Source organism: Falco cherrug, chromosome 10, assembly GCF_023634085.1.
Source record: "Falco cherrug isolate bFalChe1 chromosome 10, bFalChe1.pri, whole genome shotgun sequence".
Lineage (NCBI taxonomy): Eukaryota > Metazoa > Chordata > Aves > Falconiformes > Falconidae > Falco > Falco cherrug.
In genome coordinates this window covers 16,646,701-16,659,659 of record NC_073706.1, presented here as the reverse complement: position 1 = coordinate 16,659,659, position 12,959 = coordinate 16,646,701, and the positions used below count along the sequence as shown (strand labels likewise).

Sequence of the window (12,959 nt, the reverse complement as noted above, 5' to 3'; positions counted from 1 at the left end):
TGACCACCTCGCCCAGAAACAAGACAGAATATTTTTCTCTCCTGTCAGTGTCCTCTGAAGACTGGGAGGAGAGATCTGTTATTTTTTGGTTTTACTCTGAAGGCGGTTAATCATTGTACTGTAGTCTGTGCAGATGAAAGGACAAATAAGCAAAGGTGAAAGTTTATTGACATGATGTGAGATAGATAAGCTGTGTGAGAATAAAGATATCAGGCTTGAATCTCCATTACTGTCTTAGGGAACGTAGCATTCTGTATGTAGTGCTGCCCGATACATCTAGCCAAGTTGTTCTGTTAGTAATGGTCATGCACACAGACCTGCAGGAAGGTGTAGTGTCTTTTAGCTGAGCATTTAACGTGCTGAAGAGATTCCTGTAGACAGTAATGAAAACAGGACTATTTTCTGTTATGCTGAGCCTTAAAATGTGTGGCCGACAGCGAAAGATGGTGTATTGTGTGAGCTTCTACCAGTTTATGGGGAGACAGTGGTAACACCTGAAAATGAGTACAGCGTGGCTTATGTGTATTACGTGCGTGTCCATAGCAGGCTGTGCCCTGGACCTGGTGTTGTGGTCTCGGGCTTGCAGTTGGCCATGGGAGCGGAGCTTCACCGAGCAGGTATGTGGGAGGTGTGCAGAGGGGCCTGGGAGAAGACCGGATTGGGAAGGACAGCAGAAACAAAGTCAGAAGTTTTGAAGTAGGATGAGAGCACGTGTATATATAATTGTTTGATTTGCATCTCTGCAGCAATGAAGGCTTGTTTATTTTGTGGACTGTCTTTATCAAAAAAAGATGGTTTACCAAGGCAGTAGCAACCAGTGGAAAGTCTGTAAATGTCACATAGAGTTAAATTCCATTTTTTTTTTTAGGTCAGGAAGCACTTTTTAGTACGCAGTCCCTCAACCTTGCCTTGGTAACCTAAATGCAGTTTACCTTACAAAGCCAAAAGAGAGAAAAACAGGCTTGTAATGTCAGTTCCCTTGCGCGCACTGACAGGAAGCTTATTGCTTTTGCTGTAAAATTGTGTTAAGGTTTGGAGGAGATGCAGCCACTCAGTTCCCAGGGGATCTGTCAAGAAGATTCTCTGTTGCATAGGAAAAATGACATGTGGCTTTCCCAGTTATTAACTGAAGGTGCACGTGTATGCACATAGACAAATGCCGCAAAGGGAGCTTAGGGAAACATGCATCACTTGGGCAGCACAGTTTTCTATTCTGCAGCTATTCAGTGGCATTTCGTGACCCTCAAAAAAGCATTTGCTCCTGTACAGCAAAAACAAGGTGAAAATGGACACTTCTGTACGGCTCCCTAAAGGTTGACTATAGCTATTTCAGGGTATATTTTTTACAGTTATTAAAATCCTTTTATGTTTTCTTGTCCTGCTGTTCCTAATGACCCTATGGAAGCTTAGACTGTCTCTTTACTAAATCTTCTGGTTAATTAAACAGAACCATTTTATGCAGCGTATTTCCAGGAAATCTAGAATTCTGCTTTTGCTAGTATTTTAGAAGGAAATTGTGTTATGTGAGTGTGGAAAGTCCACGTAATGTTAGCAGCTCTTCTTTTTGAAATAATAAATGCACTGAAAGAATTCTCTCAGATGTAAAAGTATTAAAAGGAGGAAAACAATGATTAGCAAATAAAGTTGTAATTCAGAGTTCCCTGTGAAGACTGAGGTCACTCCCTATTTGGCGATACTCATGTATGCTAGTCTTTGAATTAGTGTACAGCTAAAAGTTACCTCAGTAAGCACAGATGAGACTAAGATAAACTGCTTGCCCTCTGGCAGAATAAATATTTCAAATAAAATCAACTCTAGACAGTCCAGTCAAGCAGCTATTGATCTCTAAAAGCCTGAACTTAAACCCAATGAATATTCCAGAGATCAGCTCTGTGCAGCCTTCCTAAATGCTGATCAATATGCAATTACTTCCCCTGAAAACATTTCTTATATTGTCTGTCCTAAGAAGTCTTTTATTTTTAGCTCCCTGTAGAGGTGAGGTGGGGGAGTTGAGCCACCTTCCTGCACTGCTCTTCACTTGTGGGTAGAACTTGCTGCTGCACCAGATCCCAGCTGCACGTGGTGCTTTCAACAACTGCTTCGTGTCCGTTGGAAGCATCCGTGGCTGCACTGGGCAAAGTAACTTTCTTCTAGGCTACGGTGTTAATACATAGGTTTTGAGTTTGCATGTTGGTATGGATTCATGAAGTTTCATCTCTGAAGAGAAGGCGTTTCCCACAGCTCTCTGGAGCTTGGGCTTCAAGAAGCCCTGGAGGAGAAGACCCTGCTGATGGACGTGAGGTCCAGGTGGCTCAGCAGGCGCTGTTTGCAGGTGGGCAGGCTGCTGCTGCACTGCTGGGCTTGGCAGGGGTGTGTGAGGGCAGCGTGAGTACTGCTGCCTGCACAGGGGGAAGGAGGAGGGAGCTGAACTATGTCAGTGCTTTCCTAAACTTTATAGATCCTTATTCCAGGTCTGCAATAATATCTGAGTGCCGTATGGTAATGTGGAGCAACTTGTGTGTCCGAGGAGAACTGTTGTCTCATCATCTCTCCAGGGGAAAAGCACAGCTTGTTTCTGGGGGGGATTTATTTTTATATGTGCATGTAGCTATGTATTTGTTAGAGGATAAATTCTCTTAGAGAAGTCAGAGGAGGTTGCCATGCACTTGGAGTGGAAGGTGGTGGGGCTTGTGACCATCCTGCCGTGGGGGAAATGTCCTCCTGGGCTGACTGGCCTGGCTTTTGGGGACGCTTTCTTGTTCTTCACCTCACGTTAGCTCCTGCTGATGTTTACCTGGTCTGTTGGTTTTATGGGCTGTATTAGTGACCACTTTTGTAGTTCATGTCTCACAGGATATTTTACATCTTTCCCTGGATGAATTACAAATCCCTCTGTTTCTGGTTTGAGAGACACAGGACTTCTGGAGATAATTTTCAGACCATCCGTGTGTTATCAGTTTGAGTTACCAGCATCAGCATTCTGAACTCACCTTAAAACAGAATAGCCCAGAAACTATCTGCATCCTTCCAAATGTGATTTCTGGAGACAGGGTTTTCTTCATTATAGCTGACCACCAAGCTATGTGTACTAAACGTAGTCCTTTATTAAGTTGAATTATTGCTAGATCTAAATCCTAATCTTTTTGGTGTGACAGTGTTTGCCTTGTGTACCCAACCCAGTCTCCCCTGCTATTTTTTTCTAGCATTTGTAAGATGCTGAAGAAATAACTTCTTCAATAGCTGAGAAATAAAAAGTAAGAAAATAAACCCATAACAATAAAATTATAAAATGAAATAAAAAGAAAATAGAAAATAAAAAGAAATAAAAGACGTTAAAAAAAGAAATAACCAAGAGAATACTCTCAACCACAGTTTTGAAAAGAGTATTTCTTAATACATTGTTTTGGCTTTGTGAAGAAAAACTTGCGTAGACCTTGTGCTCAGACTCTTCATACTTTCCTTGTCATATTAATTTCCCTTTTTGTGCCGTCTCTTTAAAGCAGTGTGGTCCAAAGCTCCTTGTGTCCCTGAAAAATTTAACTGGTGTGTTTCTTTCCACAGAGAGAAGAAGATTTCCCGCAGCAGTGCCCTGAAGGTACTGGACCATGCCATGATTGGACCAGAGGGCACAGACAACTGTCACAAGTTTGTTGATATCCTTGGTCTGAGGACCATCTTTCCTCTCTTCATGAAATCACCCAAAAAGATAAAGAAAGTTGGAACAACTGAAAAAGAACATGAAGGTAGCGTGCTCCCAGATCTTTCTTAATGTCCTAGAGCGGGTGAATGGATGCAAGTGGCTGAAAAGTACTGCAGTGAGAGGGAGTGGCACATCACCAGGGCTTTCCAGGGCTCCTGCAGCTTTGGGTGCAGGCAGCCTGCCTGCTCCCTCTCGCAGGTTAACTGTTGATGACACACTTGCCCTGCTTGTCTTGGTGTTAGCAGTTCCTGATGATTCCATTTCACGTGCTGTTAATAAGTTATCTTACCTTTTTTGGGTCTGTTGTTTGAAGCTCTGACTCTGATGCAAAACTCTTTTGAAGAGAGTGATGAAGCAACTACAAAAGTCACCTCAAAAGCAGTGTTTTCATGGCTCTGAGCACTGAAGTATGACTCGATGAACATAAAGCATTGCAGAAAGAAAGTGCATGCTTTTGAAGTTGCTTTTTTTTTTTCTTCTCCCCACCACCCCCCGCCTTCCCTTCCCTGGAAAAGTCTGCTTTAATAGGAATCTACTGTGGAGTATTACTGCAGGACCTTATGCTGAACTGCATCTCGGATCGGTCCCACCTGCTTCTGGTAGCATTACCTTTTCCATTTTGTTGATAATTGTCTATGTCTTGCAACAAACTTTAAATGCTGCCAGTGGTGCTTGAAGTTTTGTGCCAGTTCGTTACTCATCTCTGTTCTTTAAAGGGTGAATAGAGTCAAAAGCTGAAGAGGTGTGAATGGGTCTCAGGCTTGCCTAGTACCCATCCTTAACTCTTGCAGCAAACAAGGTGAGATGGGAGGGAACAGCATCAAAATGGGAGCTCTAAACCCAAATATCCTGCTTTCGTCCTGTCCTCGCAACTCAAGTGGAACCAGGCATGCCAGTGTTCTCCAAAGCAAAGGCAGGGAGGTGCTGCCTCGGGCAGACCTTGTCGGGCACCGGGCTGAGACGCTGGCTGGGGCTGAACAGCCCCTTTTTCTGGAAGAGCTGCAGAGCTAGGGGCAGCTCAGTGGGCGTCTACTTGTCTTCCTCCTTCCAGAGGACAGGGTGGTGAGGAAGAGGAGAGGCAAAATGAGCAAGCAGCTGTTTTCTTCTTGAAAACTGTGCTGCTGGTGGGCTGGTAACTACATTTGTCCTAGAGCACCAACATTAGAAGATGACAATGCCCTTAACAAAGGTGGTGGCTTGGCAAGGCACGCTTAGGCTGCAATAGCTGCAGCAGTGGGCTCTGTGCCTCGGAGGTGGTGGGTCTGAGGCTGGAGGGTGGGTCGAAGCAGGAGCTGGCAGCGCTGTGGGCTGTGTATGCAGGCGTTGCCAAGGCTCCTTTCCTAGCGCAGGTGGAGAGAAGGGGCTTACCTGCAGCCCAGCACCAGCCACTGGAATGATTTACACACAGGCTGCCAATTTCAGCTGCCTTATCTGTCTTGTATTGTGTTGCTTGTCGTGGGTAGATAATGGTGAGCAAAAAATGCTGTCATGTGTTCCTGGGTTTATGTAGTAAAATTGTGGAGACTGCAGTTGCTCTTAGATGATGGATTTAGGGGATGTTTTGAAATCTTCATTTGCAGTATGAAAACAAGGTGGTTTTAATTCCTACCAAGAGAAACCTCAAGCTAGAATACAAGGTTCTGAGTAGAGATCTGGATCTGTGGCTCATGTCATTGACTTAATTTTTCAGTTTGGGAAAGTGAGTTAATCTCAGTCTCATCTGCTTCGTCTTGAGACTGAAGATGACATCTGTGTGCAATCTTGGCTACTGTGAGGATTAGGTAGCAGTCTGGAAAGCCCAAACGGGGTCAGTTCCTAACTATTTCTGTCACAGGAGAAAAAAGCAAATCTGCCCTCAAGAAAATGGAGTGATCTGTGCAAACAGTCTTGTATTATACCTCCATCTCATTAATATTCAGAAGAAATGGAGGATGTTAAGATGAGTCCAGAAATCAGTTTTATTAAAATAAAGTCTCCCTAAACCACTGTGGTGGTAAGTCCAATTTTCTTTGTTTTGCATCGCTGGGCAGGTAAGTTACTGAATTTCTAAAGATGGGAGTTAATTGAGATGTTTAACAGGGGTTCCCTTGGAGCCTGTCACAGCCATTGTCCTGACACGTGTATAAGCAGCATAGTATATGTTTTTACTTTGCCAAATGTTACACCAGCAATACAGTAATTACTCTGTGCTCAGGGGCACTGCTGGTTGATGGTCGGCTGCCAATACTGCAAAAACTCCTTGGTGCCTGCTGGTTTCGAAGGAAACAGTGCAAGTCTAACGTGACTGAGAATTGATGCCCTCTGTGCTGTGTTGATCCTAGGAACACGCTTGTTTCTGCATATCTCTTTGTTTATTTATCAAAAAGAATGCTAATATGCAGTCCTCTCTTGTCATCTTTAATTGTAAAAACTTTCTCTTGTGTTCAAACTCTTAAAAAAATATTAAAAATTAATTAGAATGATCCTCTTCTGCTAGGAGAGCATTCATGTGTATGTCAAATGGAGGAACATTTTCCTTTAAAGGATTAACTAGAATGGCTTTGTAGCAGAGGCATCAGTATTTATTAAAAAGCAGCTCTAAGGAGCTGCGCTGTGCATGCATTCCCTGTAATGCCATTGAGACTGCGTCGGGACAGACACTTGTGGTTGTGCTGCAAAAGATGAAATTCTTAATGGGCTATTAGGCTGCAGGTTTAATTACAACTGCTTAAAGGACAGCCCTGCTAAAATGCTCCAGCTCTGAGCAAGGTACCAACCAGCTCTGCCAGAAGCATTTGCCCACTGAGGCTCTACCTCTGCTGCCTGCCCTGGGCATCCCTGTGTCTGCAGCTGCAGAAGTCTGCATGTACTGGTGCCGGCTGGGCCTCAAGGATGCTTTAGCTGCAGTTAGCTGCAGAGACACTCTTCTCATTGGGCAACCAATGCTCCATCTTTAAAGCACAAAATCTTTTGTATGCGTCTTGATAGTGGCAGGGAAATACTCCCCTTGTCTTTATTTTATAGTAGCGTTGCTTTTTACGTAAGAAAGAGTCTGTAAAATAATGCTTATTTTATTGTCTTGAAGGCGGTGTTCTGAATGTGACAAAATAATAAATGCCCTGGTGAAAAAAAATCTCAACATGACTTGGTGAGCTTTTATTTATTACAGAAATTTATAATCCAAATAAAATCTGATAAAAATAACTTTTCTGTAATGTATTTCTCTCTGTTTTTAAAAGCTAGCATAAAGGTGTCAGTGCTGGTTAGCTACATTTTAAACACTGTCAGTGTTTAAAAATTATTTTACTCTAGGGAGCCTGTGAACAACTTAAATCCAACTGCACATATTTATGCTTTATATACACCATGTAATTAGGAAGAAAAAAGGGAAAATTTCTTAACCATCTTTATGGATGATGTGAGCCTGTACATTATCTACACTTGAATTTTGCCTGACTTTGTACAGATCATGATGTACTTCTGAGGGTATTAGGTTTGGGATAAAAATCTCATTTGAAGCAATTTGCCTTTTTCTGAGGCAGTGAAGCAACTCAAAACAGAAGTGTTTTGCAGTTGAAGACAGAAACGGCTTGGTTTTCCCATGTCTGTGAGGTCAGAATGCTTGTGAGTATCCAGCTGGGTTAGCCAGCCTTACCGAGAACGAGCCTGTCATTGTAGAAGGTAGTGTGTCCTGGGTATGGTTCTGTTGTGAAGTTGTTGAATGGCATTCTGGGGTCTGTCTGACAGGCTGCTTGGAATTATGTGGAGCGGATGGAAGGGTGGATGAGGCAGTTTCTGGGAGGTGGAGAATTAGTGACAATCATTACTGCAGAAATGCATTTAATTCCACTAGATGCTCGGTGTGTGGTTTTGTGATTGCTCCCTGCAATCTTCCTGATTAAGGATTGTGATCCCTCTGGTGGTGTCACCCAGAGGGGCGTCTACTCAGTGACTGAGCACCATGTACGAGGTACAACACGATGTAGCTTGGCTGTAGCCTTTTGTTGTGGCTTATCAATACAGTAAGTAACACAAGGTAGTATAATATAGCCTACCTATAATGAGCATTGGTAGAAAAGTAAAGGCCAAATTGTGGAGGAAATACGCTCTTGGTCAGTCTGAGACCGGGGGCTACATTACATATATAAAAGGGTGAAATCTGCTGTGTTCATGTGTTCTGATGGGGCACCCTGAGGGGAGACCGGCTGCCTCGTGGCTTCAGTGGAACTGAGCTGGGAGGGCAGAGGGGCAAGGATCTAGTGTGTGTGATTGCAGGCACAGAAGGGGAGTTTGGCTTTGGGTGGTTCTTGGCATAAATGTAGGGTAAGATTTGAAATAATGCTTTGTATTGTGAATTTTGAAATGTGGGGATTGCTGTATGAATGTCTGTGTTCTGAAAACTCTTCTGTTGCAGAGCTGAGCCTCAGCTTGTCTTCACTATCCCTAAGGGTGCAGCGGCTCTTGGTACTGGGCTTCCTGCAGCAGCAGTTGAGTCGAGGTGTTGGAGCTAACTGGAAATTGTTTAACAGTCTCGGTGAGCTAAAAATGGAGAAAACACAAATTCCTTCTGAATTAGGGAATCTGTAGTGAAGCAATTGTAGCTTGCTTGATAGCCTGTATATTCTTCAGCTCTTTCTCAGGACAGTTATTTGCAGTCTACTTTTGCTCACTTGTAGAGTCTCATGAATGTTACAATTAAGTTTGTCCAATTCATCTTCATTTTAAATGCCTTCTCTTGACTTAGATGTCAGTTTTACTTAGGAATGCTTAATCTGATAACCTGAGAATTAGTTCAGCCAATTTTGAAATGAGAATTCCTATCACTGTGCTTTTGTTACCTGTTCACCCTCTAAAAATAAGGAATCCTCTTTTAGAAGTACTCGCTATACACTTCCTTGAAACAAACAAATATAGCAGCCTCTTATTTCTTAGTAAATAAGCTCTTACTCCTTTGTAGCATACACTGAAAGGCAGCAAAACCCTTGGAATGAGTATCTGCTGTGGAACTAAGTTCCCTGGGCATGGAAACATGAAGGCAGCAACAGAAAAACAGCCTGATAAAAAGTTATCTTTATTAACTGAACACCCTCTGTCAGCCAGCAGAAAATATTTTTCATCTGGTGGTCTTCTAAGTGAATACCTAGGGAAGACATCAGTCTGTTTAAACAGAACTTTATTATGCCAATTTGTTATTTTACCATCAGCCCTCTAGAATGTGACAGGAATTTGTTATTTGAATGAGCCATGATGCTGAGTACAGTGTTAGATTTATCTCAATTAAAGTTAGCATTCTTTGTTACAAGAACATGACAAAAATAAACTTTCTCAGTCAATAGAAATAATTTTGTTTTACATTCAGTGTGATGGCTGGATTCCAGCTCACCAGGGGCGTTGTGTGAGGAGCTTTTTCAACCTTTCCAGGCCTCACTTTACTCATCAGTGAAATTGGTATTTCTTACTGTTGGCAGTATTTTAAGATAAGATTTTTCTTGGCATAATACTGTGATGCTTGAGTGGGTTACTCTTTTAAAATGCAGATGATTAATGCTTGTGAAAACAGGTAAGCTTATGAGATGCTACACCACTGGAATAGCACGTCCCTGGTACCACCTGTAATCCTGTAACAAACCAGAACACTATGGGGGTGCAGAGTGGTCAGTCTTCCGTGACTGCACTGCAAAGCGCCCAGCTGAATGCATTTCATATGCATACGAAAGCTGTGCAGAGGAGAAACTCCAGGACACCTCCCAGCACTCCTTTTCTGCTGTGGTTTTAGGCTTGGTGAATAGTACACCTGGTCCTGGGGTGTTTTGGCAGCGTGAGAGTTCTCACTGCTGGAGCCAGGGACTTACTGGCCCTTGGGATGTGCCAGGGGCTTTGTCCAGGTTTCCAAACAAACGTTGTGTAGGAAGGGTAGAAGTTTCTGAAAGAGATGACTTTTTTTTTATTTTCCCTCCCTGGTATTTTCCTGCTCCTAATTAGAAACAACAACTTAATCTTAAGAGAGTTTATTTAAGAGCCTTCTGTCTTGTATGTGTTCTGCTGGTTCACCAGAATATCCTCTTGCCCACCTCATGGCTGCTGTCCCCCTGCACCCTGAAGCACGCCTTCCTCTTCCTCGGGGAGGATGCTTGCCTTCTCTGCATCAGTGTTGCAGGGGTGCGTGCTTGAGCTTCCTCCCCTGCTAGGCAGATGTCTGTTATAATGAAATGTACAAAAAAAAAAAAAAAAAAAAAAAGGGGGTGGGGGGTGGGGGGGCTGGGAATAATAAAGGCAGAGGAGTGTAATGTTACGGCTTGATTTGACAGGACCTCCTGCTGTTGCAGCTGCCAGTGCCAGCCATGGAATAGATTAATCTGTATTCCAACACGCCGCAGCTGAAGTCAAGATCGATCTAATTAGGGTGTTTTAAACACTGCTTGCATTCTGAAGTCTTCGTGCCTGTCTGGAGAGGGAAAGGCTCCTGAAAGCCCTGGTGATCCTGGTCTAAGCAGGACTTTGATGCAGCTGGGTGAGCACAGGCAGTGTGACCTGCCTGGAACCAGGGACGTGGCTGGCAGGGCACGCTGCACTGCAGCGGCGGCATCGGGGGGAGCGGTGGGTAAGCCACTTGATGGGGCAGAAAGCAGCATGATCTACTTATAAGAAAGAGGCCTCTGTCTTCCCATATCCATGAAATTGTGAGATTCTGGGATGTTTATATGAAGAAAGTTGTTCTTGATGCATCCTACCTGCCAGCTGATGACTTGTTTCGTTAAAGGGACCTTGGTGGTGCTGAGCGTGGCTCATTTTGCTGTTTGCTTTTCAAAGGAAACATATTTAGTTGTTCTTGGAAACAGAGGCTAGGTAGCAACTTCTGCCTCTGGCCTTGTCTCTTGCCTTCCCTGACAATGAAGCTCTTTGTGCATGTGATGTGGACTTTGGCTGAGTGTTGACATGATTATTGAGAAGTTCCCAAAATATTCAGAGACAGGCAGGCTGCCCGAGGCATCGCCTGAGGGTGATGTGCAGCTTGTGGCCTCTCTTTGTCAGCTGAGATCAAAGCTGGGTAGCTGCAGGTTTTGCTTTCTGAGGACCCAGAACAGCACCAGCTACTAATAATTTTTCCAAAGAAGATCCGATCTGGAGCAAATATTGTGATTACGGGTTTTTAAAATTTTGTTATGTGAGAGATGTGTTGGTGCAGTCTGTGGGAATGTGGCGAGACCCCCACATCTGCAGAAGCCTTCACTCCCAGGTTAACACCTCTGGCTTCTGATTGCTTGTGTAAATGCTTTAACCTGTTAAATAATGGATTCAGCCACTTACCCTGTAGCACTTCTCTTACCCAAGATTTTCCCTGATTTTGGCTGGTGTCCTTGCACATGGATGTTGGTGTTTATTGGGCCAGGAGTTGCATTATAACGTAATTGTGATTTTTAGGGGGGAACATGAAACATGTGCTTCCCCCCACCCCCAGAAGCTGATCAAAAAAAGTTTAGGTAGTTCAGAAATATTCCTGTAAAATATTTTTTTGAACACTTTGACCAGGTAAGTATTTCCTGGATTTTCTGCAGTGATGTGTTGAAAGAATAACCTCATTCTTAAAAAGCCTGCGTCAGCTCCTTTAGACTTCTCAGTAATTTTAAAGATTTTATCAATAAAATGGATAAATATCTGCATATGAGCACCAAAGCAAAAAAGATGGTTAAAATAACATTTCCTAGTAAAGGAATATTGAAATAAAGCAATGAAGATATATTATTGGTGAGAATATTACTACTAAAATACTCTGTCAACACTTCTAAATGCTTCCACAAAAAGAAGGTTTGGGAATAAGTAGTGTGAAATACAGAATGCTGTCTTCTTTCTAAAACAGCAAAGCATCTGTTGGGATAGACATTTATATAAAAAAAAGTCTTCATTTTGTTGTATTTTTTTCACCTTAGGAAAACAGGATCTTGCAGGGACTTCAGAGGTTTACAATATTTTTTTGATGTAGACACTTAATTTGGTGTTGCTTTTTGTGGAATAACTGTTTCTCTGCAGCGAGAGTGTGCACTGACATACCCAGAGCCATCCTTCACCCCCACGTTATCCTGTCAAAATGACAGAGCAGCCACACGGTGCTGGCCACCTGATAAACCTGTTATCTCCCCTGCTCCTCCTGCCAGCAGCTCTCCCAATCTCTTTGGTACATGAAAAATTGACACCACCTCGGGCAGAAATCTGTTTCTAAGGAAGCTACATTTATAAGTAGCTAATGAAATGGGGGGTGTGCGTGCATGTGTACAGCTTCTTCAGTTTGCTGCCCGTATGTAGCATGCAGATAATCTGCGCTGCAGAGAGGGCAGACACAACTTGGACAAGCAGCCTGTGTGACCTCGCCTTTCCACGGCCGCGTAAGCTGGCAGGTAGCGCAGAAGCTCCCTGCAAATATGTCGGGTTTGCTTGTTCTTTATACGCTGGTGCAATCGATCAAGGCTTCTTGTGGCTCCAGGCTAGGCAGCGCTGTGGAAATGCATGTTAAAGTGGTTTGATGGCAATAAAGTGATGATCCTTTTCCTCTGCACATTGCATTTTCCTCTCTGAAAATAACAAATCTTGGCGCCCCTTCTCTCCCCACCACCATGGGTGAGGAAATACGTATGGCTGTTACTTTTCATCAGTCTTTATCAGCAAGATTACAGCAAAAGGACATCTTGGAGATGTTACAGTTTTGAATATATTGAGATATCTAAAACATAAGGTCTGTGCTTAATGCAGACCCATAGGCAGTAAGTAATACCAAATGATTTGGCAAGGGAGAGAGACTCGTACCTCTCATTTGCTTCGTGCTGTTGTGCTTGGGGGTTTTTCCCCTGTATTAAAACCATATACCCTTCGATACCACCACCACCATCATTTCTGGTCTTGGCATACATTTTGCAAATGATCTGTATCTCTGCATCTGCTGTGATACCAGGGTGCGGAATTGCAGTGTGTGGCCGCTCTACTTCCCTTCTGCAAGAAAAAGAAGGCAGACAGCTTCCCTGGCTCCTTCCCTCTCCTCACATGGGGGTGAGGTGGACCCTCCCCCTGGAAACTACTCATGAGCAAAATGAGAAAGAGCCAGAGCATGAGAATTGTTACTTGAGAGCTTGACTTGAAATGTTTCAAACCAATATGGTTTTATAGAGAGAGTATATAAATTGCACATAAAACTGATGAATCCTACTGAGGAAACAAAGACACAGAGAAGCACTGTTATTGTACTTCACTGAAGTCTGGCGCAGCCAAATGTTAGTGGTTAAAGAAGCAT

The 12,959-nt window shown here is 43.3% G+C and overlaps 1 protein-coding gene across 1 annotated transcript in view; it reads left to right on the top strand.

The window, feature by feature from the left end:
* Nucleotides 1-12,959, top strand: part of CTNNBL1 (catenin beta like 1) — a 55,670-nt gene that overhangs the window by 27,708 nt on the left and 15,003 nt on the right. Inside the window, exon 11 of the mRNA XM_055722056.1 lies at nucleotides 3,562-3,743. Coding sequence (XP_055578031.1) covers nucleotides 3,562-3,743 — 182 coding nt within the window. The remainder of the gene's footprint in view (nucleotides 1-3,561; nucleotides 3,744-12,959) is intronic.